Source organism: Hippopotamus amphibius, chromosome 17, assembly GCF_030028045.1.
Source record: "Hippopotamus amphibius kiboko isolate mHipAmp2 chromosome 17, mHipAmp2.hap2, whole genome shotgun sequence".
In the NCBI taxonomy this organism is placed as follows: Eukaryota; Metazoa; Chordata; class Mammalia; order Artiodactyla; family Hippopotamidae; genus Hippopotamus; species Hippopotamus amphibius.
The window spans coordinates 38,374,081-38,401,007 of record NC_080202.1 but is presented as its reverse complement, the minus strand read 5'-3'; the positions used below and the strand labels follow the sequence as shown (position 1 = coordinate 38,401,007).

At 58.1% G+C, this 26,927-nt stretch overlaps 1 protein-coding gene and 1 long non-coding RNA gene across 13 annotated transcripts in view; one reads left to right on the top strand and one right to left on the bottom strand.

Annotated features, from left to right (window-relative positions):
- Positions 1-558: 558 nt before the first annotated feature.
- Positions 559-26,544, bottom strand: LOC130839870 (protein AF-17). 11 transcript variants are annotated; one of them, XM_057714484.1, is made up of 22 exons: positions 26,114-26,544; positions 24,806-24,885; positions 24,257-24,311; positions 23,896-24,005; positions 22,811-22,914; positions 22,462-22,555; positions 20,042-20,197; positions 19,297-19,395; positions 16,712-16,850; positions 15,470-16,084; positions 14,833-15,014; positions 14,494-14,602; positions 13,226-13,292; positions 12,886-13,031; positions 12,210-12,407; positions 12,017-12,105; positions 10,569-10,918; positions 10,044-10,134; positions 8,653-9,009; positions 3,097-3,132; positions 2,427-2,546; positions 559-914 (listed from the first exon to the last, which is right to left on the bottom strand). In XM_057714484.1, exons 1-22 carry the CDS (start codon positions 26,220-26,222, stop codon positions 735-737), a joined length of 3,486 nt encoding a protein of 1,161 aa, XP_057570467.1. In that variant the 5' UTR covers positions 26,223-26,544; the 3' UTR covers positions 559-734. The 11 variants fall into 11 exon arrangements, 10 of the variants coding, with proteins under 10 accessions (XP_057570467.1, XP_057570466.1, XP_057570470.1 ...); XM_057714483.1 differs by having other exon boundaries at positions 8,653-8,985; positions 16,625-16,850; positions 26,114-26,543; XM_057714487.1 differs by having other exon boundaries at positions 15,470-15,802; positions 26,114-26,543.
- Positions 12,518-26,927, top strand: part of LOC130839873 (uncharacterized) — a 69,790-nt gene continuing 55,380 nt past the window's right edge. The window contains exons 1-2 of one of the 2 annotated variants that reach the window (XR_009049918.1): positions 12,518-12,563; positions 18,446-18,614. This is a non-coding gene — a long non-coding RNA (uncharacterized LOC130839873). The remainder of the gene's footprint in view (positions 12,564-18,445; positions 18,615-26,927) is intronic. The other variant, XR_009049919.1, reaches the window with a different exon arrangement.

Below are 26,927 nucleotides of genomic sequence, written 5' to 3'. Positions count from 1 at the left end.
GTCAAGTGGTCTGCCCCCTGAGGGGCAGACCCCAACAGACCCCTGCCCACCTGTCTCTCCTCCAGTGAACATAGATCAGATCAGGAGGAGGGGAGGAGGCAAGATGCTGTCACAACCTATGTGTTTGGGGTCCAGTGTCCCCCAACGGGTTTGTCTGTGTTCGCACCTTGTCCTGTGTCTGAGGTGCTGTGGCTGTACCCTCCTCCTGCCCTGGGACATTTGTATCTTCTGGCTTTGTAATAAATGCTGCATACTCTCCAGAGCCTGTAGTTCTTTGGGATAGACGGGACAGGGAAAGGGTGGGTGGTCCCCTGGCCGCCTCCTCTTGTCTCTGGGCTCAGCCTGCCTTGGGAGACCCCATATGGAATGAACCTGAACTGCGCCCTCCCTGTGGCCAGTCAGGTGTCCCCAGCCCAGGTAGAGATCCTGAAGGGGGACAGGTTATGCCCCTCACACCAGTGACCACAAGAATGCCAGTCAGGTTTCCCCAGCCCAGGTAGAGATCCTGAAGGGGGACAGGTTATGCCCCTCACACCAGTGACCACAAGAATGCCACTCTGGGCTGGCACAACTATTTAATGCCATCTTTGCCAGCAGACACTGGGACAGGGACCTGTTTCCAGCTGCCCCAGATTGAAGACCTCAGGTTACAGGAGCAAGTCCTTTACAAGCCAGCTACGTGTACTGGGGTCCCTGGGGTGATCTCTTCCTGGGCCAGGCAGTAGCCACCCCCCTCAGAGTGGGGAGCCCACTTCTGCCTTCTGCACCCGCTCACTCCTGTGGGTGCCATCGCAGTACGGGGGCTTCTGCGTGGCCTTGCAGGTACAGAGTGCCACCATGCGGGTCTCCTGGGCCTTGAACTTGAGTGGGGATAGGCCAGTGCGTTTGAAGAAGTGGGACCCATCACAGAAGGGCTGGTGAGGGAAAGAAAGAAGTTAGAAACCAGACCCCACCTTCTGAGATGGGGCAGGGCTGGGAGGGGCAGCACACAGGGGTCAGTGCCCAGGCTCCTGGGTGACGCTGCTTGGGTTCACTACCATACCTTTCTCATCTGTAATGTGACAGTAATGAGTAGAGTTATCCCAAGAAAATACATACATAACAGTTATCATCCACTTTGCCAGTAGAAAGTATTCAGTAAGTATGTCTTTACAGGGGTAGTTTCTGGGGGCCCTAGAGAGCCAAGACAAGAACAGAATTTTCAAGGTGAAACAGGCCCTTCAGTATCAGCAGTGTTTACACCGATAGGTTTTTGGGTTTTGTTTTGTTTTTTTAATGGCTCTGAGTCTCCATTGGCTCATGAAATTCATTTTCTTCCCCATGTTCTTGGGATAAAAAACTTCTCTGGGTGGGCTTTAAGACTGGGCTATCAATTTTGTTTGGCTCCAGGAAACAACTGGGAAGGGAGAAAGGGGACATCCCACAGCAAACTGGCTGCCTGCTGGGAGAATCGACGCCCTTCCAGCCCGGAAGGTGTTCCTGGGTAACGAAACAGGCCCACAGAGGTGGTCTGCTAGTTAGTGGCAAAGCTGGAACCAAGGCCTCTTGACCTTGGAGTCAGGGTGGGATAGGAGAATGGATGAGACAAGTGCGCAGTTAAAAACCAGCAACCTGTCCCAGAGGGCAAGAGGCAGAGAAGTACAGAGGGCCTGCCTGTGCTACAGGCCTCACCAGTGGACAGCACGGTGCCACCCTCACGAAGACCTGCTCAAAGTCCACAGCAAATCAGTGGCAGAATGGGACTCGGGGCCCTGGGCTGCTGACACCACACCATGCCGCTTGAAGGAACATAGGTCAGAGCCAGCTCAAGAAGGAAAGGGACCCCGGAGGCTAAGAATATGGGGCAGGTTCCCATTGGATGAAAGGCTCCTGAGGCAGAAGAGAGGAGGAATTGGGAGCAGGCAGCCAGGCTGACAAGACAGCAAGAAGCCAGGAAAGTCACGGTAACTGAGAAAGGGAGGCTTTTCAGGAAGGGGCACACGGGGGACAGAGAGGCTATGCAGAGTCTTCCCAGTGTTGGGTCTGAGGCTTGGGAACCTTTGACCCACATGGTTCCTGGGAGGAGGAAGGAGAGAGGGGAGAGAGAGATAGGCAAGCTTCTCAGGGCAGAGCCCAGAACCTCTGAGAAGGAGGGAGCACCGGAAAAGCAGGACAGAACCCTGGCTCCACCCACCTGGCCCTGGGACTGAGTTTCTGTCTCTCTGGCTGCATCTTGAAGGGTGGATGCAGAGAACAGGGAGCTCAGGACTGTGGGTGGTGCTGGCCCGAGAGTATCCCTCCCCCTCCAATCTCCCTGTTGTCCCTCATGAATGTGTGGGAATGTGTGGGAAAATGGGGAATGTCTTGGGTGGGAGTGGGAGTTCCTGGGTGACACGTGGTATCTCCAACCACAGGTGTCAGTGGGAAGGGGGATACAGGTCTCTCACCTGCTTCTTGCTGTGGCCACACACACACCACCTGTAGGTTTTCCCCGCCACCAGCGTCACCTTGATAGGTGTTTTTAGGGCTACCACGGACTTGGCTGGGGTTCTGGGGAACCATCGGGCCTGTGGCAGAGAAGATGAGGGGCTCAGGGTCAGCTCACGTCCTGAAAGCACTTTCTTGCCTGTGGCCTTGTCCAGTTTCCCAAGGGCCCTGGCTGATGACAGGCTTCCCCTGCAGGAGGCTGATCTGATACCACCCTCCCCCAGGGAGGACACTCCCGCCAGGACACCGTAAGGCTCCTGAGTTCCAGGTAGAGAAGGGGTTTCAAGCACATAGGTTTTGGGGTTCAAACCCTGGCTCTCACCTGGGTGCCAGGGAGGGGAGGGCCCGGATCCTGCCAGGTGAGGCGGGGCCAACTGCACCTGGGGCTCGGTTTATCAGGCACCGCTGTTCCGAGGGCGGAAGCCTGTTCCCTGCCCTGTGCCCTCTGGTCACTCTGTCTCCCCTGAGCCATCGGGAGGTGGCTGTAGACAAGGCAGTCTCAGGCTGGAGTCTACAAAGCAGGGCTGACCCATTTTGGTTCCCTCCTCTGGCCTCTACCTTTGGAGTCTCTGAGCCTGGGGGACTAGGGCGGAGAGGAGAAATGGAGGAGGGGTTGGGGGTAGTACGTACCAGCCAGGAGGTGATGTCCCGTCTTTGGTTCAGCTTCTGCAAGGCAAGCAGGCATCGCGAGACGGTGATTTGGAAACAGAAAAATAAAGTCAATGAAAAGCGGAAGACTTCCAGAGGGAAGTCATCTGGGAGGCAAGGGAGGACGGTGCTTAGGAGCGTGCGAGAAACACAGGGTAAGAATAAGGTGTCCCAAGAGAGGAACGGGAGGTGCTGGGGGAGGTGCTGGCACCCAGCGGGCGCTCGGGGAGGGCTGCAAAGCCCCGAGCGACGGAGCAGCTCGAGGGACGCTGAGCCGGGGGCCGGGCGGGGCGGGGCGGGGCGGGGCGGGCTCCGGGGAGGAGGGGAGGGAGGGGGCCCGGCCGCGCGGGGCCGCGGGCGCTCACCCAGGCCGCCGGCCGCAGCAGCGCCCCCACGCCGCCCATGCCGGCTCCGCCGCCGCCGCCGCCGCCGCGCCGACTCCGCCTCGCGCCCCGGTCACCTTCCCGCTTCCCCGCCTCCCGCCGGCCCGGCCCCGCCTCGGCCCGGAAGACGCCGCGCGGTTCGCGCGGTGCGGGCCGCGGGCCTGCGCGAGCCGATCGGCCGCAGCCGCCGGAAGTCGGGCCGAGGAGCCCGCCCCGCAGCCGCCTCGGGGGCCCCGGGGGGCGGAGGGCTCTCCGGCGCCCCCTTTGGAACCCGCGTGCCCGCGAGTGACCCGCGCCGAGCATCGCCGCCCACTTCCTTGCCTGCGCCTCCCGGGCTCCCTCCCACCCACCCCCACCGCGCCCCGCCTTGCGAGCGGGGACCCTGCCCTGAACCGTTTTCTCTTGCGGAGCCTTAAGGCCGTGCTTCTAGAAGTGCGGTGCGGATACATCTCATCACCTGGGGAGCTTGTGTTCTTATCAGATTCCTGCCTAGCCCAGGCCTACACATGACAGTCTTATGGGTGGGGCACAGGTATGTGAGTTTTCAATATGCAGAGTATCTGGGGCACGTTGTGCATTTTAGTATGCGAACTACTATTCCAAGGGCTTAAAGAAATGTTGAGAGACCATCCCCCCACCCCCCACCCCGGCCCTTCCCAAGGCTCCCACAGTTGGCACTCCACCTCCCTTTCCCTTCAGGAAAGCCAGACAAAGCAGGGTCTCTTCGGATTTTTTTTTGTAAAACATTCTTTTATTAAAAGAACAAGTGCTGTTTACGAACTGCCCTTCGTACAAATAACATCCGTTATACAAAGATACAAGATCCGGGTTATGCTCGATTCCAGACTTGGAGGTGGCAGGGGAGGGGCACTGCCTTTTGGGTTGAGGATATAAAGGAGGCTTTAGAAAGAATGAAAAAGGAGCCCCTGGGTTTGCAAACTGTGGCTTCCCCTCCCTGCTCCCCTAGGAAGGGTCTGCTACATTGAGACAGGCTGGGGTGGAAAGAGGGGGCCAGGCCGGGAGCCAGGGTTTGGGTCTCCAGTCCCACCACCTAAGTCCCAAGTTGGGCTGGAGGGCGTGAACAAGGGGCGATGAAGGGACCCCCTCAGTCCCCAGCTTTTCAGTAGATCAAGTCAAAGTGGTTGGGAGCCAGACACACTTTTAATCTGGTTTGAGGTGACTGGAGGGAGTCAGGGTACTGTGCCCCACTTTCCTGCAAATTCCCAATGGAAGTGACCTTAATACCTCCAGCACTTCTCCCCAGGAAAATAAGTTGGGATAAAGGAGAACTGGGAACAAGCTGCCCACTCTTAACTCTGGCCCACCACACACCAAGGAAGATGCCAGAGGCTGGCAGGGGGAGCCTGAGCCTTTGAAAACTTGTCTGTATTTCCAGTTTGGGAAAGGGCAGTGTGGAGGTGGTCACCCTTTCTCAGAGCTGGCTCTTTCTCTTTCCCAGGCTCTGGCTGCCTTCCCAGGAGTATGCCCCCGGAACTCGGGACGGGAGTGGGCAGGGGTGCTCTCGTCAGCCTCAAGGCGAGGGCACCTGGAGGCAGCAACAGACCTGGGAGTCTGAGGCGGAAAACTCACAAACAAATCAGAAAAATTTAGAGAAGAAAAGGCAATCTTTAAAGTGTCGTTGTCTCTGGAGAGGATCCATCCGCTCTGAGCTTAAGACAGTCAGTGCTTCACAGATACGCCTCACCCCGGGCACAGCCCTGCACGCACACTGCACGTCACACACACAGGGACAGATGGACAGCCATACGGAGGCAGTGTAGTGGGACAGGAGAGCCGAGGACCAGGAGGCCAGGGTCCTGAGGGCTGGTCCTGGCTCTGCCCCGAGCCTCTGCCCCTTCTAGGCTTGGAGCTATCACCTGTGAAGCACGGAGCTGGCTCAAAAGACCCCTAAAGACAGGTCCCTTCCAGCTCTGACATTCATGCACTAGTCGTGACCGCAAGGCCAGACAGCGGCTCTGCATGCACACCGCCTCACACCTCCGCGCTGAGGGGGATGACAGACTGAGCTCCACACTGCATTTTCAAACTCCACTTCCGCCCTGCAAACCACATCCTTCCCCTCCCCTAGACAGAGCCATCTATAGATCTGCATCTCTACTCTCCATCCAAATTCATCCTAGAAAAAGGGGCTGAGGCTGGGAGCAGACGGTGGGGTCTCGATAGCCATACCCCTTGCCTGGGACCCTGCTCTGTCTCGAAGCGCTCCAGACGAAAGAGGAGATGCACCACCTCTCTCATGTCCCCCTGCCCCAAATCGAGGGACAGCACCAATCCATACCCAGCCTGGGTCCCTTCTTCAAATCTAACCTGCCTCCCTGCCACTGCACCCCGGCCTGGGGAAAGCCAGAAAACAGAGACTCTTAGAGATGAGAATCCCAGACTCTTGGGTGCTGCAGGGAAGGGGAGGTCTTGGTTCCAGTGCACTGCGTCACTTGGACCTCTCACTCTCTGCCACAGTGGCCTTGGGGTGGACTGATTTCCCTCGCCGTCCGGAACAGAAGCTGACTTTGGCTCTAAGTGGGCCGGCCTTAGGCAAGGGCGTGGGTGTGAATGAGCAACCCTTCTAAGAATCTCTGAAGGTTATTTTTCTTTGCAGTGTTTCAGGGGCAGGGAGTTAGAGAGCTTGGTAGATGGAGATGAATAAAATGCTGAATTCTATCTTTTCTTTCTAACTGATATTTAGCATGAATAAGAAGTGAGTATTTCTGAGGTCATCACAACTGCCTCCCCCCCTCCCCCCAAGCCCTTGCAAGTGCCTAAGAAATCGCTTCTGAAGGATTCCCACCCCCCCTCCATTATCAGCTCCCTAACATCTTACAAAGTCTTATCAACAGGAATATTAATATTATTTTCAGTATCAGAAAAAAACCAGTTGAGCAGCACAGGCAAAAATATATCTGCACTACGTTTCTGTCATTGCCAAAAATATACACATCTTCTTTTCTTTATTTAAAAACAAAACCAAACAAAACCAACAACAACAACAGAAACACACACACACACAAATCCACACGTGCAAAGAGACTGACTAGACGTGGGCGTCAGGGAAGCTGGCCATACTCCTCCCGGCTCCGACCCCAGTGCACCTGACACGGACACAGGCTTCCATCTTGCCCCTCTCCGGGCTGTCCCACCGGCTCTCAGCCTTGGCCACCAAAGGCTCTGGGCAGGTGGGGACTCTTTAAGGTGAGAATTGCCCACTACACCCTGGGAAAATAGCTGGTGGGTGAAGGGGCAGTTGTTAGGTCGGCTTTAGCTTAAGTCTCCCCTGGTTGGTGGGGGTGCGGGTGGGGTGCGGGGAGGCAGGCTGGCTGTTTCTGGGAGGGAGGTTTCACTAAAAGGAGTGGCACTTTACCCCCCTTGCCTTGTCCCCCAATCCCTGGGGCTCCCCTTTGCCAGGGAAGCAGGACCAAGCATCAGAGGGGAAGGGGAGCACTGAGACCATGTGGAGTCTGGGGGAGGAAAGGCAGGATATCACCCTGATTCAAGGCCCCCAGCCCCCAGTTACTCTCCAGTATTGGAGTAAGGTTCTGGTTTTTGTGAACCACTCGGGCCCCAGAAAGGGACCAAAGTTGGTGAGGTGAGAGGGTGCAAACAAGAGCTGGGAGCGCCCCTCCGATACTGCCTCATCAGAGCACTGTTCCTGTCCCTGCCCTCGGCCGCCTTGGGTCCAGGGGGAGACAGACAGACAGACAGACAGACAGACACACGCACACGCATACACGCTCTCTGAGTCAGGCAGCTCCATCTCCCCACCCTCGGCACTCCTAAATCCAATAGTGCAAACAAGGGGCACGGGACCGAGGGGCTGGGCCGCCCACCCCCTGCCCTCCCCCAGCCCATCACTGGGGCCCACCCCCCAGAGGCAGGGAGGCTTGGGCCCAATCTGATGCCATCCTACCCCGTCTTCGGCCCCCTAGTCTGTGGGGGGGCAGGGGAAGGGGCCCGGCAAGAAACAATCCAAGGAAGCCCTCTTGCCATCTGCCCAAGTTGGGAGGAAACTGCAGGTCAAGCAGGGCCACCCCTTATTCCATACAAGACTTCCGTGCAGGGGGCGGCCCAGGGCCCACCCCCCACTTCTCCCACTCAAGTGCTGATCTGTTTTATGTGGCGGGTTCAACCACCCCCCACTACGCCATGGCCCACTCTGCTCCCTGGGGAACCTCAGAACACTCGCTGAGAGTGGGGGCTCCTAGGCGGGCTTGGAGCCTGTCTTCCTTCTGAGCCCCTCACAAAGGGGCCAGCGCAGAGGGGTAGGGGGGCCAGGTGGAAGGGGCTCCCCTCTCGGTCTCAGTCCGTGGCACCAGGAGCACCCCACACTCCCCAGGCCGCAGCACATGCTCTGGGCCAGGGCTCTCCAGCGTCTGGGCACAGGTGCCCGCTCCAGGCTGGGACCCCTCAGACCAGGATCTGCCCCTCCACTTGGGGGGGTCAGCAGGAGCGTGGGTGGATTTAATTAGCCTTTTTCCTGGTTGGCTGAGGCTCCTTTGTCAGCGGTCTGGAAAAAGAGGAAGGGAGACTGGGGGTTTGGGAGATGTCTGGACCTAACACCTGGTTGAGAATAGCTTCCTGGGTCAAGAAAGCTGATGTTGGATGCAGTAAGAGCCTGCACTTTGGCAGCTGCACACGAGGGTCAACTTGTGTGTGCGCGCGCATGCACACACGTGCTGGAGGAGTTGCCCTGCACAGGGCCCCCAGCTACGCAGGCATGTGCCAGTCGAGGGCAGCACCGGGGCTCTGGCCCTTTGCCCTAAGAAGAAGGAGGGAGGACCTTTCTTGAAATGGCCCACCCAGAGCATCATCTTTTTCTAAATGGTCCAATCAGAGAAGAAACCGCCTCTTCTAATGGGTCTCCCCAGAGGAACACCATTTTCTAATTGATCCTTTTGCTGTTAGCCCACGCGCAGAGTGTATCTTTCTTGGGTCTGCAGGAGGGAAGTCATGTGCTGGCAGAGGCCCTGGGGTCTAAAGCAGGGCATTCTGCTGCCTTAGGGGTCGCCTCCTTCCTCCTTCCGGTGATGCATCTAAGGAGGTACCTTCTAATGCTCCATCACTGCCCATCCAGGAGAAGGAATACAGGATGGTCCCTCTGTCCCACTCCCAGCCCCTCCCCCAAGCCCGACTCCTTACTCACCCCTCCTTTGGGGCCACTGCCGCTGCCGTCCGCCCCCGACAGGCTGAGAAAGGGGTTGGTCTGGGCAGTGAGGACTGGAGGTCCGCCTGCTGCCGCTACCGCTGCAGCTGCAGCTGCCGCGGCCATGAGACTTGTGTTGTTGCCGAGTGAGGGAGCCACCAGGGCTCCGGCGGGCAGCAGAGGTGGTGCGGATGCTGTGGGCAGCAGGCCGGGAGTGCCCGCGGACAGCAGCGGGGTGGAGCTTCCGGCCAGCAGGCTGGCCATGGGCAGCTGGGAGCCCCCGGCCATCTGCAGCCGCTGCAGCTCCCGCTTCTGCTGGACCTGCTGGATCATCTGGTAGACAACAGTCTGGTGTTCCTGCAGGGGGCCAGGTCGCTTACTGGCCGGAGGTCCCCAGGCTCACCTTGCCCTGACTGACCTGGCCCCATCCCATCACACTAGGACCATGAGGCAAAAGACCTGGGAGACAGTCAAGGTTCTGTCTCTAACTCCCTACTCTGGGCCTTAGTCTCCCCATCTAGACAAGCAGCTGCACACCACCGGTGTTTGCCAGCTGGGGCACTCCCGGCCAAGTGCAGGAAGTTTAACATCCCTGGTCCCACCCCCCCACCCCCAAATCAATTCTTTCACTCGCTATGACAACCACAAATGTCCCCAGGGGTGGTATGACCCCAAGTTGAGAAACACTGAATGAGATCAATAGTTCTCAACTCCCCTCTTTTTTGTTTGTTTTTTTCACTTAAGATTAATTTCTTTTTGCTTTAAATAGGCAAAGCACTTTCAGTGTTCCAAAACCCAAAATGATTTATCAATGCTTAAGAAATCTTGCTCTTACCCCTGCTGCCATCTGGCCTCTGTAGGTAACCAATTGAACTGGTTTCTTGTGTATCTTTCTCATGTTTCTTTATATGAAAATGAATATTTTTCTATTTTTTCAACTCCTTTTTTAAATGGAAGAATTCCTTTTCTCCAAAGGAATTCTTAGCAGAACTCAACACACAAGAAAGACCTAAAAGGGACTGCTCTGGTTGAGGGGGTGTCTGTCACCGGCTCAGCCACCTCTCTACGCAGACCCTGAAGTTCCCCACTGAAGAGCCTTGGGGCTGGAACTGGAAATGCTCAGTAACTGAGGACTCACCATCCTCCAGATCCTCCCACTAGGACGTGATCTGGGGCCGCTACAGATTCCCTTCCCCAGTGTCCAGGGGCACCCAAGAGGAACCCTTATGCCCTCTGCCCCCACATGACCCTTAGGGGCCAACCCCAGTCCCACAGGTGCGATCTCACCCCAGCCTGGGGCTGCCCTCCCTGGGCTGGCCCAGACCCTCTCAGACGGGCCCTTCTGGCACGGCTGGGTGAGGAGAGGTGGTCGGTGAAGGGAGGGCCATTACCGGGGTCAGCTGTGGGGAGGCCAGGAGCTGCTGGAGCTGCTGGAGCTGTTGCTCTTGCTGCTGCAGGAGGTGTCGCTGCTGCTCGGTTAGGCTGAGGCGGGGGACAAACCACAGACCATGGGAAGGTACAGGGAAACACTCCTCCCCTCCCCCACGAGGTTCCCAGACTCCCTCAGACCCAGGTGGAGGGAGGCAGGGGTGTGCAGTATTAGATGACTAGAGAGAAACAGACTGAGCTCAGAGAGGACAGTGGGAGGAAGACACGTTAGATGTTAGAACTTTCCCAGGAGGAAAACCTAGGCTAGGGTGTGAGGAATGAACAGACGAGTTTGTCCCTGGAGAGCGACCGTCCAGAGGGCACTCACATCTAACATCTAAGGAGAACCCGGGGCCAAGAGATGACTAGATTCTAGACCCTGTAAAACTGGAGGACAGCCTTCCTGTTGAGGGACTGTGGGAGTTTGGGGGGAGTCCCTCCCAGAGCCAGCCTCCCCATTCCCTGCCCCAAGCTGAGCTCTCCCTCACCTGTTGAGACAACCTGGCAGCTGCAGCGCGGGGGCCCCGCCAGCCTGGCTCAAGCCCGCAGGGTTGGGGGCCGCAGCCCCATTCAACCCCCCCAGGAGCCCATTGAGGGGCAGGGCCCCGCTGCCCGCCAGCCCCCCCAACAGCCCCTCAGCCATGGGCACAGCCCCCAGCCCCGCTGTCCCGGGTGCCCGGCCTAGCCCGTTCTGTGGCTGGGGCGGGAGTGGGGCAGGGCCCCCAGGCAGGGCCAGGGGCAGAGTAGCAGGGCTCTGCTGGAGCAGGGGCAGCGGTGGGGGCGTGCTGTGGAAGGACAGCGACGAGCTGCTGCGGCTTGGGCAGCCTGAGTGTGGGTCCTGGGGAGGGAGGGGGAAGGGAGGGATCAGAGGGGCAGGGGGCCAGCATGACCTTTCTGGCCCCCGGCCCAGCACCCACCAGCATTCTCACAGAGCATGGCCACCCCCACCTTACCCCCAGGCAGAGCCACCCAGGAAGAAGCAAGGCTGAGAATCCCAGGGATAAAGGCTAAGAACCCAGTCTTCACAAATCACTTCCTGGGGGCCCAACACCCCCAGGATGCTTGTTTAACACTGAACATTGATGACGGTAGTGACCGCCTGGTGAACCAGACCCAGGGTTCAGTGCTTGACCTGGACTAACTCATTACAGCTATTTTATAGGTGAAATCATCGGTTCTGAGACAGGCTAAGTAACTCTGCAGGCAGCTGGAGTGAGAGACTTGGGCTCAGATCCCATGTTCACAATTCAATGGCTTGGGTGGCGTCTCTGTCTTAGTTTCTTCACTCATAACATGGGGAAAATAGGAGAACCTATTCCATAAAGCTATTGTGAAGACACGACAAAGGGCAAGTATGCAATTAATGTCAGTGATTATTATGATTATTATTGCCCAAGTCACACAGTTAGTAAGTAGCAGGGAGAACAGGAACCCACTTTGTTTGATTTCAATAATAACCACAACATAAGAATAGCCTCTGCTACCCCAACCACCACCAATTACATAAGGATTATTTTGTGTGCAGCTATAATCAACTGTAATAAACGCTTCACAAACACTTCTCAAAGAGGCTTTCCCTAACCATCTTATATCCAGAGAAAAACCCCACTCTCCATTCTTTCTCATAGCTCTCAAATTATTTCCATTTTAACACTTTTCCCAATTTGTAATTATTGATTTTCTTGGATTGAGCCTGTCTCCAGGAGCAAGACTGTGTCCGATTTGCTCACTGATTTCTTAGCCAATGCCTGGCCCTAAGTAGGCACCTCGTAATTGTTACTTGTTTAATGAAAGAATGAACGGGATAGTCAACCAATTACTCAGCCAATCACCTCATTGTCCAGCCTCAAAGAGCCACAAGGTGGAGATGTGACTAGGAGGTCCTTGCACTCCCCACCTCCTGCCCACCCCTGGTGCCCCTCCCCGTGGCGCCCACCTCGGAAGACGTGGACAGCGAGTTGTCCAGGCCCAGACTGTTCTTCCCCGGAGGGCTCTTGCTGGTGCTCAAGGAATCACTGCTGCCGGCTGAGAAAGGGGGATCAGGGAAGGAAGCCAGAGGCTGGAGTCAGGGCCAGTTCTGACCGCAGAGCAGAGGCCTCCATTCCCGGGCTGGGTGGGATTCACCTTACCTTGGGGAGGCAGGCCATAGGGCCCAGGGACAGGGCCGTTGGTGGCAGGCAGGGCGGCAGGCAGGGCGGCAAAGGGCACAGAGAGTTGCACGTTGAGAATCTGCAGTCGCTCCTTCTTGGCCGTGAGGCTCAGGATCTGTTCCTGAAGCCGCTGGTTTTCCTTCTGCAGTGCATGCAGCGCCTTCAGCATCTCCACGACTGCAGACAGAGGAGAGGGCGAGAGCGCCTGAGCCCCGCGGGCCTGGAAAGGCGGGGCGAAGGCTGGGGGCGGGGCCATCTGACCGGGGGCGGGGCCTGGCGGAGGAAATCGGACTGAGACCTACGAGAGAAGGCGCCGGCTAGCGAGAACCTCAGGTGAGTCCTGGGGAGCCAGAGATGCGAGGACCACGGGTGGGGCCTGAGGCTCGGGGTGGAGGGAGGCAAGGGGCAGGTGGAAGTTGGGGCTTAGTAAGATAAGGGCCAGGAGGTCGCGAGGGCCAAAAGCCGGGCGAAGAGCAGGCGGGGCCAGGAGCAGGCCCCTGCGGGGGTTAAAGGTAAGGCCCGGGGTTGGCCAGAGTTAAGGCAGGGGCGGGGCCGCAGGCGGACTCTTAAAGACGTTCGGGCATCTCGGAGAGAAAGGTGACGGAGCTTGGGGGTCCTAGCACAGGTCATCCAGCCCGACGTCACCCCTTCTCACTGTTGACGCCGGCCTCGCCGTCGCCCTGCTTCTCCAGAAGCTGTTCCATGTTCGTCGTTCCGGGGGCCGCTGGGTCCAACTGGCCGCCCCCACAGGGTGCAGACGCTGTCTGGTCGAAGAGTGCGGGGAGGCTGCTGATGGGGGACCTGGGGTCAGAAGGGAAAACCTGGCTCAGCTTTACCTCTCTCCCCCACCCTAGTCTCCCTGTCCTCCTCCTCCCGCCTCAGGAGTTTCAGTCATTCCCTGTGGATCCCACCGTCTCCCTCTCTGCCCTCTCCTCCCTAACAGTCCCTCCACCCCGCTCCCAGCCCCTCCCCCAAGCCACCACCCTCTGCCTCACATGGAAGACAGACTCTCCTGGGGGGAGGTCCCCCGACATCGGAAGCTGCAGTCCTCCAGGTCTGGCTCTTGGAAGGAGAAGGGGGGCAGGGATCAGCGAGGAAAAGGGGCCGTCGGCCTCACAGTCCCCGCCTGGGAAGTGGGTGTGGGATCTGGGACCTTACCGCAGACCCCTTTCCCCAGGATCTCCCAACCCCAGATAGGCAGTTCTAGTTCTTAAGGCGCTGGGAGCCCTGGCTTGGGAATCCAGCCCCTTGTGAGGCAAAGCCATGAGATCTCGTCTCTCCCTCCTTCTCTAGGCAGAAAGGCTCCTGCGGCCTGACTACTTTCAGATCCACCTCCCAGTTTTTTTCCTGGAAAATTTATTACTTAAAACTCATAGAAACTTGGGGCCTAGACAGTCCTGAGTTGGAGTTGGATCTGGTACTTACTTGCTGTGTGACCGTGGGCTTGAAACTAAACTCTCTGAAGTGATCATTATGAGGATTAAAATAATCAATGTGAAGTGTTAAGCTGCACGGTTTAGCTGACAGGCAGCAAGCCTTTCATTATTGTAGGTATTATGATCAGTTTTGTATGACTTTTATATTAATACACCCACAAAACCCTTTGTTGGGCCACTGAATTCCAATTTGGGTTTTGGAGAATATAGTCACTTACTCTGTAGGGTTCTTAATTCTGGGTTCAGATTCGGGCCCTTTAAGGCTTACCTGAACTGGTAAGCCCCGCCCCCCAGCCGACCAGGTGGTACCCATACACCAATCAGCTCTCTGAGGCTGGGTTGACTCTCCAGGGAGAGGGAGGGGCGCTTGTGACCCGCCCCCTTAACTCCTAAATACCCAGAAGGCCGGTTGCCCAGCTGGTGGGGATCTCTGTAAATGCTGATCCCAAGAACTAAAAGGCCAGCAGGGAGCTATGTTACAGCGGCAGGAGAACCAGGCTCGGAGCCAGGATATCAGAATTTCAGCTGCTGCTCTGCCTTTCTCTACTTCAACTGCTTTGAGCAAGTCATCCATCTCTTTGCCTTTTTCTTTTGTGAGATGGTGCAGTAATAATTCTGCCCTGTCCTGCCCTACCCCCTCACAGGGTGTTAATGTGAAAGTGTACCCTGGTTTGTTGTGTGTGGAATTTTTTTTTTGCAGGGTGGGCAATGGCCAGAGGGTGGCGAAAGCCAGAAAGCCCTCCCATCCTGTCTGGGGTGACGAGCAGGTGACGGGTGCCCCTCAGGCCTTTGGGAAGAAAGGGGAATGGGGTCAGAGACTCACATACCTGTGTGGCTGCTCTCGGCTTGGGTGAGGAGGGGGTTAACGGCACCCATGGGGGTTCCAAAGATGTGGGTAGAAGGGAGGCTAAAGGTAGAGCCAGCCAGAGAAAACACCTGAGGGAAAGGAGGTAGAGTCCAGCCTGGTGGTTATTCTTGGATCTAGAGCACAACTGTGTGCACCGGGGTGGAGGGGACCAGGTGTGCTGGGAAGGAGAGAGGACCAGAGAGAGGAAGTTCTGGCGGTGATCAAGCCCAATCTCTCAAATTCCCACGGAAAGCTGGGGTCCTCAGCAGGCTGTTCCCCACCTGCCCACAGATGGAGGAGCCCAGGAGTAAGGCCTCACCTGAGTGGTGGAGATAGAAGCAGAGGAGGAAGGGAGGGTGCTGGTGAATGGGGAGCGGCTGAGGCGGGGCAGGGCCGAGGTCCCTGGGGGCCCTAGAAGGCTGGAGGAGAGGGGGGTGCTGCAGACAGCCCGCAGCATTCCGCCACCGTGGGAGATGGGGTCCTTATTACTGGTGTAGATGCCTATAGGCACAAGAAGGGCATAGAGGGAAGCTCAGAGTCACCACTCCCCCAGGCCCCTCCTCAGTCAGGTGGCTGCAGCCGCCTCTCCCCAAGGAGAATACTCCACTGGATCTGGCCACACACCAGCCTCACCCTCTTGCTGCAAAGATGTCACTTCTTGCCTGGGTGACATCTGTTTACCATGCCTGCTTATTCTACTGCCCTATAAAGCCTGGAGAATTCCCAGCTTTTCTAATTCCCCAACCCAAACGTGGTTAAGTCCTGTTGGCATTCTCTCCCACTGCAGCCACGCAGGAGATGGGTATGGGGGAGGGTCTCAGAGGTGACTGTCGCCTTCATCCTTTGTCTTTTGGATCAGTTTCTATCACATTTCCTTCTAACTGCATGTTTATGCCTCTCTCCCCTCACTAGACTGGCTGGGCCCTGAGATACCCTCCATCCCAAGGGTCACTAACCTGCCCCCAGCAGGGGGGACTCCAGGCTCAGGCTGGGCAGGCTCCCGGAAGGCCCAAAGGTACGGGAGGCCAGACCACCTAGGCCAGAGCTGACAAGGGAACCTCCAGAGAAGGGTGAGGCCGCAGTGGCCGTAAAGCCAGCCAGCTGGGCACCGGGCAGGGAGGGGAGGGCTGGGCCCCCGGTGCCCTCCTTGTTGCGGCTGCCCTTCGGACGGCCTGGCCCGTGTCGACTCCTCTTGCTGGCTTTGTGCTTCTTCTCCTTCAGGCCTGTCTCCGGGGTCTCCTCAGCAGGCACAGGGGCAGCACTCAGTGTGGGCATCCGCTTGTGGGTGCCTGCAGAGGCGCCGGACCCCGAGACATGGGGAGACTTATAGTCCCCAGGGGACGGGGCCCGGGCTCGGCCCGAGCTGGAAGTGGTGGTGGAGAAGCGCATGATGGGCCCAAAGCCAGAGAAGACCACCTTCTGCTCAAAGAGGTCAGCCTTGGGGGGCTCTGGGGCTGAGGGAGAGGGAGGGGCTGAAGGGGGAGCTGCTGTGGGCTTGGAGTACTTGTCTTCCTCCGGCTGCTCCAGCTTGGGGAATGCAGAGAAGTCAGGGGAGTTCTGCAGGGACGAAACTGCAGAGAGGGAAATGGAATTACAGGCGGACCCCAGATCCCCTGCCTCCCTTCCGCTCCCAGTGTGCACTAGCAGAGAGCGCGCTGGTCAGGGAATGGGGAAGCTGGGTTTCCTGCCCCAGCTCTGCCGCCATCGCTGTCTCCCAGGATGAGTGTCCCCGCCCTCCAGCTTTCCCACCTGTGATACAGTAGGAGGAGAATAATTTCCACCTCACTGCATGACTACAGAGATTACAGGAGATGAGAGTTGGTGCTTTAAAAATGGTACCTGACAGCATAAGTGCAGGGAATATGAATATGGTTATGGGGGTTGGAGAGCTGGGCCCGGAGGGAGACCGGAGGGGAGTTCCACCTCGAGAGGAGAGGGCTCAGGGGAGGGTGTGGAGAGGAGTCACTTGAGGGGGACTCCCCCTCCCCGCCCCCCTGCAACCAATCTAAGAAGCAAATGAGATGCAAACCAACATGCAAAGGGCCTTGCTAGAAAAGCTAAGGGCCAAAGACTACCCCACTCACAGCCTCCTCCAGGATGCCCACACTCACCTGCAGGCTGGAAGGGTCCCCCGGAGGAGGAGGAAGAGGAGGAAGAGGAGGAGGCAGAGGAGGAGGCAGAGGTGAAGCCGCTCACACCTTTCCCACTGCTCAGCTTCTTCCCCTTGTGACTCAGGCTACGGCTGGAAGACTTTTTCCCCTTTGAGTCCCTGCTGCTTTCAGAAGTCTCCTGAGTGCTGGCCTCATGGTGGGAGGAGGAGGAAGCTGAGGAGGAGACCTGAGGGAGGGAGGAAAGAGGAAGGCTCGAGCCCAGCGCCCAGGGTCTGGGCTCACCCCGACTTCGGAGTGCAGCAGGACACAGGACCTAGGGCTCTACTGGGAAAGCCCAGGGTTAGCTTTAGGAAGGACTTTTGGGTGAGCGGATAGTGGCAGGAGCTCCTAGACCAGGGAGATGGGGAGGCAGCTCTGTAACTTATGGTTGTGAAGCGTTGGGAGCTCTGAACCCAAGAAGCTGTCTGTCCTTCACCTCAGGCAGGAGAGAGATGAAAACAGCCCCAGAATCTGTACTGATGTATGCATTTGCTTCGTCATTCATTTAAGAAATACTTAGGCCTAAGTGGGCTGGACTTGTGTTGGGAAGTGGTGTACGCAGGGAAGAGGGACTCCAGAGAGAATGGGCCACCCTGGCCCCATTCCTGGGCCCTCCAATCACCGCCACTCTCTCTCTGCTCACCCCCAGCTGCAGCCCCTGGCTGACAGCCCGCTCCCTGGCCACTCCATGCCTTTCCTAGACAACCTGAGCTTCCGTGTCCAGCCCTCTGCCCAGAGAGCCTAGCCTTCCTCTTCCAGGGAAATGTCTCCTTCAAAATCCAGCTCGGAAGCCCCCTCCTCCGTGAAGTCACCCTATAGCTACCTGAGGTGGAACAAATCATGCTGTCCTCTTACGTCCAGGGCACCATGTACCCACCCACATCAGCCATCACGTGCCACCACTGTACTGAGAGACACTGTCCCCCACGTCTGAGGGCGGCAGCAGTGGCTGGAAGAGCAGAGGCTCTGGGGTCTGTGAGCCTGGCGGGCTCTGCCGTTTACCACCAAGTTATGTCGTGTGGTCTCTCAACCTCACTGAGCTTCAGTGTCCTTACGGGCCTAATTATGCCTGTCTGTGGAGTTACCAGGAACATAATGCCAGACACATAGTACGTGGTCGATAATGATTCTGATTCTGATGGCGTGGCTGCTGCTGCGACGCTGCAGAGACAGTGTCCTGTGCTGGGGAAGAGAACAGGCCTTCGAGCCAGATGGCCTGGCTTCAAATCTTGACTCCACCACTTCTTAGCCATGTGCTTTCAGGCAAATTACTTACTTCTCTGTGCCTCAGTTTCTTTATTAAGTGGGGTTAATAAAATAACCTACTTCATTGGATTATTTTGAGGATTAGATGAGCAAATCCCCATGCATCCCCTCCAACCCCTGTTCCAGAAGACAGCCTGGCACGCGGTGACTGAGTTAGGGCTTTGTATTACTGCCAGAGATGGCTTTTCCTCCTGGCGGAGACCAGGTATTTAGTAAATGAACAAATGCCAGAGGGAGGATGGATAGGAGGATGACAGCCACCCTGTGCTGCCCCTTCCTGGGCGGAGCCCTGGTCTCTGTCTTTTTCTTTGTTCTTTTCAATAGCTGGAGTTCTGAAGGGAGCCAGATGTGGTTCTGAGAGCAAGGAAGGAGAGGGCCCAGGGGGCGGGGTGGCTGAAATGCTGGGGTGGGTAGAGGAGGATGGGCAGAATGCTCCAACACGTCCAAAAGGATGCCCGGCTACTGGGGTGACGCCTAGATCTCTGGCCCTCTCTTTCCCCTGCCTGCACACCCCAGGGAAGGACCAGAGGGCACAGACGCCACGCTTTTCCAGGTGAGCCCTGCGCAGCAGGGAGGGGAGAGGGTCACTGGGACAGCTGCCACAGCAACATCACCCCGGAAACCTGATACCTGAGCCTCCCGCTAAGATGCCCAGAGCTCTGCCAACCTCCTGAGGCCAGTGGAGGTGAGTGAGGCAATAATGGCGACAGGAAGAGACAGTGTCTCCAGGCCCCGTTCTCCTTCCATGGGGAGGACGAGCAGGAAGGAGGGGCAGGGAGGGCTGCTCTGGCTTGGATTAGCGACTCCCTGGCCTCGGGCAGGGCCTGCTGGTTGCTTATCCAGATGTTGCCCGTTTCTGGAGTCAGGGGTGACTTGCCATGCCCCTCCTGGGAAGGTGGGATGAGTGGGGGTTTCAGGGTGTGGTCCACGGGCCTGCCGCACCAGGGGCCACACTATCAGGCCCCCCAGCCTGCATGGACTGGGCTTTTGGTTAGGCAGCAGGCTCTGCGCGGCCTCCTGATGTGGGGGAGGGGTGAGAGTGAGGGGGTCCTCTCTGCCTCTCTCTGGGGAAATGGGCCCCAGAACCACCATGAGTACCGTACCTGCAGACAGGAGCCCAGTGTTGAGGCCCTCTGTCTGGACAGAGGCAGATGTGAACATCTGGCAGCCAGCAGGCATGGTGGTGCCCCCCACCCCTCCCCAGCCTCTCGGTTGGTCAGTGATTGGCAGGGCTGAGGAGCGGCGTGGGGAGCAGAGGCATGTTAACCTGAAGCTGCAGGGGTCCTCAGGCGTGCTCGCCGCGACCCCTCACACCGTGCCTCCCTCCCACTGCGGTGGCCACCCCTCCTGGGTGCAGGCGGCAGTACCTTGTCCGCAGTGGGGACCACAGGCGGGGTGAGGATGCTGGGGGGTGACTCAGGCCGCTTCTTGTGCTTCTGTTTAAGGCGTTCTTTGTCCTTTCGACTCTGGGGAAGAAGAAGGGACCGGGCACTGGGGTTGGGGAACAGTCTGGGTGGAGAGTGGGGTCCTCTCAGGGACAAGACTTTGTGGGTGCCATCTCCCACAAAGGGACTGGGGGACGTTGGCTGGACAGGAGTGGCCCAGACGGGTTCCTCTGAAAGCCAACAGCCCCTCCCCCTCCTCCTCACTGCCTGCTAAAAATAGCCTGTCCCATTATCATGCCACGGACACAGAGGACCACGCACGTGAGCACACACCTGCAATGGTGTCCACCTGGGACACGGAGCTGTGCAGAGGGACAGGACCCGGGCACACTGCGACGTGTGGCCCCAGGGGACACAGGCACGTGCACTTACGAACTTGGCTGACACGTGGCTAGACTGTGGCGACGTGTGCACATTGCAGGGACACTGTCATGTCGTGGGGAGGACACGGAGGAACCACACAGATACAAAGAGCCCCAGGGAAGCCAGGTCTTCCCCTCACCCTCCGTGGCCCTCACATGTCACTTCCTCAGCCCCCTCGCTGCCTTCAGTGGCCTCCGAGGAAGGCAGGGGGTAGGCTCTACAGCCTTCGGGATACCTGGGGTGGCTTCATGACAGGAGCAGGTGTTTGTGAGTGGGCAGGAGGGGAGAAGGAGAAGACCTTTACCTTCTTCTGGCCCCTCTCGTGGTGGGAAGGGTGCTTCTCCTGCTGGGTGGACGGCGAGGCCGACCTGCTCCTCCGGCCTGCGACGAAGCCGCTGCTGCCTCCCCCTCCGCCTCCTGCGCCTCCGCTGCCTCCCCCGCTGCTGTGCCGGGATGTCTTCTGGGGAGAGGACCGAGAGGCACTGCCACACCCTCCTCTCACTGGCTTAGGGACAGGTTCCTGGAGATCAGGGGATCCTGGGGGCCAGCACCCCCCCACCCCCGCTCTGCCCGTCACTAAGAGGACCCTGTGTCCCTGATGATGTTCTGCTCAACAGACGTGTGTTCCCGAGCCTAAAATCCTAGAGTTTCCCCAGCTGGCTTATTCAGTGCACAGATTCGGCAACTGAGGCCCAGAAGAGGTGGGATGTCTCAGCCCCAGCAAGGCAAGGATGGAGGTAGGCCTCAGGCCCAGGTCTCTCACTCTCCACTCACCTCTATCCATGGTGCCCTCTGGGCTCCTCAGGCCTTGGGCCACGGCCCACCTCCACCTCCTTCCCTGGGGTGGAGGATGTATGGGGCAGCCCTCATGGGAGCCCCTGCTCCCCTGCACTCCATACCCCATCCTCTCCTCCAGACACTTCGCTCCAGCCATCACCCCTTCTCCTTTGTTCCTGGCCCTCCACCAAACACAGTGGTTCCTTTTGTCCCAAAGGACCTGCTGCCCTTAAAAAGGGAGGAAGTAAACATCCGTAAAAAAAACCCAGACAACACTTGTGCTGCCATTCCTTCCAGCCAGGGCCTTGGACTCCCTGCTGCCTGGTCTGATGGCTTCACCTGTCCTAGACTTATAACTGTTCCCTCTAAGTCACCCACTACCTCCCGACTGTCAAATCCAAGGACTAATTTCAGGCCTCATCTGACTCAATCACTACCCAGCGGTAGGCACTGCTTCTACTCTGCTGAGCTCTAAACTCCCCACTTCACGGTTCTCTTCACACCTGAGCCCCCCTACCCTGATGGGCACCCGGGGATTCCAGCCCCAACCTTATACACCTGGGGCTGCCACGACCACCCTCCCTGGGGCCTCACAGCCATCAAATCTGAACATCCCCACTTGGCACCTCCTATAAACCAAACCGAACTCCCTACCTTGTCTTAAGTTGATATCAGACCCTGCACCAAGGTGACCCTATGACTTATGATCCAAACCAGGGCACTTTTGAAAATGAAAGGGGGGGGGGCTATTAATAATTACACCAGGGCAACAGGCACACACTGGGACTCTCCGGGGCAGCCCAGGACATACACTCGCCCTACAGAAGCCCACGGCCCTGCCTGTTCACAGGTGCTCAAGCCCCACCCACCCAGCATCGAGAGCCTGCATCCTATATGCCACCCTCAACTCCTCCTCCTCAGCCACCCCCACATGTAGGCAAGTCTATCTAGAAATGGTTCTAGAAACCAGCCTCGTCCCTCCATCCCCCTCTTCTCGCAGCTGTCTCCTAGCCGCCAGCCTCAGCCCTCCGGATCTGGCTTCCCAGCGGCTGCCAGGGTAATCTTCCTAAAAAACAAATCCGATCGTGTTACCCTCTTGCTTACAAGCAGTCTTACGAGCCTGTGGCCTAGGGGTGAAGTCCAAGCTGCCTTCCCAGTCAGGCCACAGCACACCTCTCCGGGACACCCCACGGCTTCTGGAACATGCAGGTCTCTCCACAAACATGGACTAGCACCCCTTCTCCCACTTCTCCTTGGGCCCCTGAACCTGGGGCAGAAGCAAATCCAGCTCTGGGCCTGCCTGAGTTTTTCGCCTCGCCCCCTGCCTTGTTCCTACCAAACACCCTGCTCTGCTGCTCACGAACGCCCTTCCTCATCTCAGGACTTTATCCACGCCAGGCCCTCTGTCTGGGACTCCTTTCTCTCTCTCTTTGCTTGGCAGGCTCCTGAGGAGCTTCAGACTGTCTGTTCTGAATCCCACACACCAGCTGTGAGATAAGTAACATAACCTTACTGAGTCTCAGCTTACTCATCCAGAAAATGGGAAGATGTAGCACACCTAGTTCTTAGGGTTGTTGGGAGGATCACACAAAAAACACACATGAAGAGGTTAGTACAGAAGCTGGGGCACGGTAACCCCATCAATGCTGGCTCTCATTGTCAGCTCTCAAACGCTGGCTCAGCTTAAATGCTGCCTCTTCCTTGAAACCTCCCAGCCTCTGACACACAGGGTCTGAGCTCTGTCTTCTGGATGGACTGCTTGGTTCAGCTCTGATTCACACCCCTCAACTGTACTTCAATTATTCCTCATCCAGTGGTGAGCTCCTCAAGGGCAGGGACACAGTTCCTTTCACGTCTGTCCTCCCAGCACCAGGCACCGGCCTGGCCTGGAGCCCACACCCTCTAAACCACGGCTGACTGACCAGTTCACGCCCAGACAAGACTCACCATTTTGCTGAAGTGGTATTTGCAGTAGCCACAGTACTTGACATTGTCGACCTCCAGCACTTCTTCCTCACACAGCAGGCCTGCCATTTGGGCACTAACAGAGACAGGTCAGCCTGAGAAGGGTGTGACCACAAACCAGATCAACTACCTCCCTCGCACCCTCCTAGATCTCTGCTGGGGTGAAGCCATGACCGCCCAAGGAAAGCACGGCCACCATCTCCAAAGAGACAGCAGCTGGGATGAGCCTGTGTGGCAGCCACCCAGGGCCAACCTCAGAGGGGGCTGGTACGGCTGGCCAGGGATCCCAGAGAACCCTGCGGCGTGGGGGCAGGGCAGGCAGGGGTCTCACCAGGTGACATGGAAAGCTTGTCGACATCCGTGGCGGTTACAGGTCATGCAGGCTCCGGAGGCTGCCTTGCTCTCCCGGCCCTGCTCCTCACAGATGTAACATGTCTGCAGGACACAGTGCAATCGTCCCCTCCTCCCTTCTACCTGAGGGATCCTTTGACTCCCCTCTCAGTTCCACCCTCTCCCCATGATCCTAGGTCAGGGCTGTCCAACAGCACTTTCTGTGATGACGGAAATGTCCTACACTGCACGGTCCGATACAGCAGCCATGAACCGCACGGGCTGTTGAGCACTGGAAGTGTGGCTAGTGTGACTGAGGAACTGAATTTTAAACTGTATTTAATTGTAACTCATTTACATAGCCACACGTGGCCAGTGGCTCCTACACTGGACAGTGCAGACCTTGGATGGTGAGCCCTATGAGGCCAGGGACTGTGTCTGCCTTCCTCACCGGTGAGCTCATCCCCACCTCTGGGCCTCTGCACATGGTATTCCTTCTGCCTGGAACCTGGAACTTGGAACTCTCCCCCTCTTATCAAGGCTGGCTCCTTCTCATCCCCCAGCTCTCAGCCAAAATGTCTCCTTCCTTGCCTACTTTATCTAAAGTAAGTCCCTCCACCGGGTATTCTTTATTTCAGGACCCTGTTTGTTTTCTTCACAGCACTTACCACAAATCGCGTTTACTTTATTTGCCTGTTTATTGACATCTATAGTCTCCACACAGGAGTGTGAGTCCTGTGGGGCAGGGAGCACATCTGTCTTGATCAATACGAGACACTGTGTGTCTAGCATCTTGCCCCAGTTTTGGCACACAGAAGGGACTCGGTAAAACGTGCTCAGTGAATGAATAAGTGAGCTGCTTGCTAAGGTCTACCTTCAGGCAGTACTCCTGCAGGGAGCCTACTGTTTCACTTGAGTTCCAGAGCACAAGCATGAATCTATCAGTGGAAGGTGCCCACCTCCTGAGCTCCCTGAAAGTGTAGGTTGCACAGAATTAAATTACACTGGATGAGGATAGGGCTGGAGGAACCCAAGAATGGTTGGCTAGGGAGGGGACTGGGATGGGGCACGGCAGGGGCCACTGACCTTGTTGAAGCGATCGTGAGGCACATACTGCAGCACGATGGGCTCCATGGTGAGCACGTTGGCAAACTGCACCTCAGGGATGTAGAGGGCACACACCACGTGGGCCCAGCCTGGGGCGGTGCGGGGCCGGCCTCAGGTGCCATGGCGAGCCTGAGACCCGGACCCCTCACAACCCCATACTGCAGACGGTACCCTCCTCCATGGCCTTCCCATCAGACTCCACTGCCAGCCAGGGGAGGGGAGGGAAACCCAGCCTCTGCATTCCGCCCCCACCCACAGACCACTCCTGCCTTCCCAGACCCTGCTCAGGCGGCCTTGCTGACCTCATCAGATGAGCCCTGGGGCTCAGTGCCCCCCTCACCTCCATTGTCAGTCCTCTTCAATGCCCCGTCTTTGTGTGGGCACAGCTCACACCTCTGCCAATACAAGGGGGCACAGGGGTTTGGGGGAGTGGGCTTTCCCAAAGGTGGTGGGGGATCTGCTGAGCTGGGCCCTCCCTGCGCAAACTCAGAGGACCCCGGGATGTAATGATAAGATGTCTAAGGAGGAACTGGTGGGGGTACAGAGAAGACAGAATTGATCGTGAATAATAATTGTTGAAGATGGGTGAGCCTCTTCACACAAGGTTCATCATAGCATTTCCTCTACTTCTGCACAGGTTGGAAACTTTCCACAATCAAAACCTCAAACAAACAAGCAAACAAAAATAAAAGGCCGGGTGCCTGAAGGTGGGGCAGAGTGACGGATAAGCTAAAGGAGAGATGGGGTTGGTGATAGGTGTGCAGGAAACAGGAAGTCCTGTGTGACAGTCCCACCCCAGCCTCAGCCTCAGCCTCCCGAGCTCCAAGCTCTGTGGGGAGGGAGGGGATGCTCAGGTGTATAGCAGGGGAGAGGGGAGTCTCAAACTCACCACCCTGGCTGCTCGCTCCTGAGATTCACATTTCCTGCAGAACCAGGGTCCTGTTGGCACCTGGACGATGCCATAACAAGCTGGAGATGAGGGAGGAGAATCACCAACCCAATCAGTCACCAGTGGCTTTTCCCAAAACAACTAGGGGAAGGGGGTGACTCTAAGGAACTAGAGCCAGTTCCAACCAGGGAACTGTTCCCTGCCTGGCGGTCACTCACTAGACAGCAGGACCACAAGGAATGCCCAACAGCATGCGGCCAGCTTTCAACCACACAGCCAAGCACTCCAAGCAGAAGTGGGAAGTCTGAGTCCTTGACCTTAAACTTCTAGAAGATCCTCCCCTCATGCCCCTTCTGTACCCAGCTTTCTGTTTCCCAGCTCCTGCCAGGACCAGTCCTCATCATCAGAAACAGAGAAAATCAGAGCAACAACATTTACGATAGTCAAACGCGTTTTGTTGTTATTGGGGGGGGGGGGGGGGCATTTCTTAAAGGGCCAGTAATGGAAGAGGCGGGGAAGTCGGGGGTCTAGGGACCTCATCTTCTGCCTCTAACTATAATAAGTACAGGTCAAAAGTCAAAGCCGAGGGCAGGTGCAGTGCCCGTAACCAATAGGAGAGTGGCGGGAAGAGCCAACAGCGACAGGATTAAGGGCTGTCCCAGGAAGTGGGGGCCCAGCTGGCTGTGCCAGACAGGCGGGAGATGCCAGCCTGCGCCCTCGGCAAGATTCCTCAAGGAGTTAACTCCCGAACCATGTGCTGCTGGGGGAAACTCCAAACCTCCCTCTTCTGGATTCCCGGCCCCCTGCGCAACCTCTCTCCCATCCACAACTCTTCCCCGGAGGATTTTAGGAGTCCCCTCTCCCCTGGGACCCTTCTCCTCCCTTCCCAATTCCGCTCCTCCCAGTATCCGGAAGCAGGAGGGGAGGATGACCCCCCCTTGACCTCTCCCTCCCAGAGCCGGGACCAAAATAACCGGGCGGGAGGGGACACCTCGCAGGTAAACATTCTACGAGCAGCCCCGACACAGGCGGTGTGGGGCGCGGAGAGTGCACTCATGGCCCCCAGACTGTCCCCAAACTCCCTCAACTTGGGGTGGGGGGCGCGGGACTGGAACAATAGGCAAGAAAACAATGCCTGACCCGGTCCTCCAGGACCGGGCGGGGGGAGTCCCCCGACGCCTCCCTTCTCTTCAGGTGGGGTGGGGGAGGGGCGCCCGAGCCCCGGGAGGTCTCCGGAGGGCGCGGCCGGGGGTGCCCTGCCCACGCCGCCCCCGGGCTCCCGCCGCCCCCCGCGGGCCACCCCCGTACCTTGGTGGACAGCCACGCTGCACGCGTGCCCATCACAGTAGACCAGCGGGTTCTCGGCCCAGCCCCTCTCGTCCGAACATACGCAGCAGCCTCCTACCATCTCCTTCATACTCCCATGAGCTCCCTCCGGGGCTGGGGCGGGGGGCCGGCCGGCGGGGGTCGGGGGTCAGGGGGGGAGGGAGGGAGCGGGGGGCCGCGCGCCTCCTCGCTCCCTCCTCCTCCTCCTCCGCCGCCGCCGCTTCTTTTCTTTGCCTCCTCCTTCCTCCTCCTCGGCGTCCTCCTCCTCCTCCTCCTCGCTCGCTCTGTCTGGCCGCCCCCCCCGCCGTGCTCTCGCCCTCATGCCCCGACGGGCCCCCCCCCCCCCCAACAATGAGACCCGCGCTCCGGGCTCGCCCCCTCCGCGCCGCGCGCCCAGCTACCAGGGCCGCCCCGCCGCCGCGCAGCCCGGGCCCGGCGGGGGAGGCGCCGAGTGGCACATCCCGGGCGCCCGCCCGCCCCGCGCCCGCCCCGCGCCCGCCCCGCGCCGCCCGCTCACGCGCCGCCTCCCCGGCCCCCCTGCCCGGCCGCGGCAGCCATGGCCGCGCGCCTCCGCTCGCTCGCTCCCGGCCCGCCCGCCGCTCGCCGCCGGGTAAAGTCTTAGGTTCAGGGAACAAAGCCTGGCTTGGTAGGGAGCTTTTCGCTCGCTCGCTCCGCGCTCATTCTGCCCCTTTCTTTTTCTTTCTATGGCTCTCGGTTGGCGCTCCTGAGCCCTCCATCTACCTGCCCTTCGCTCTCGGCCCCGGGTCTCCGATTCGGCAGCCCATTCTGCCCAGGT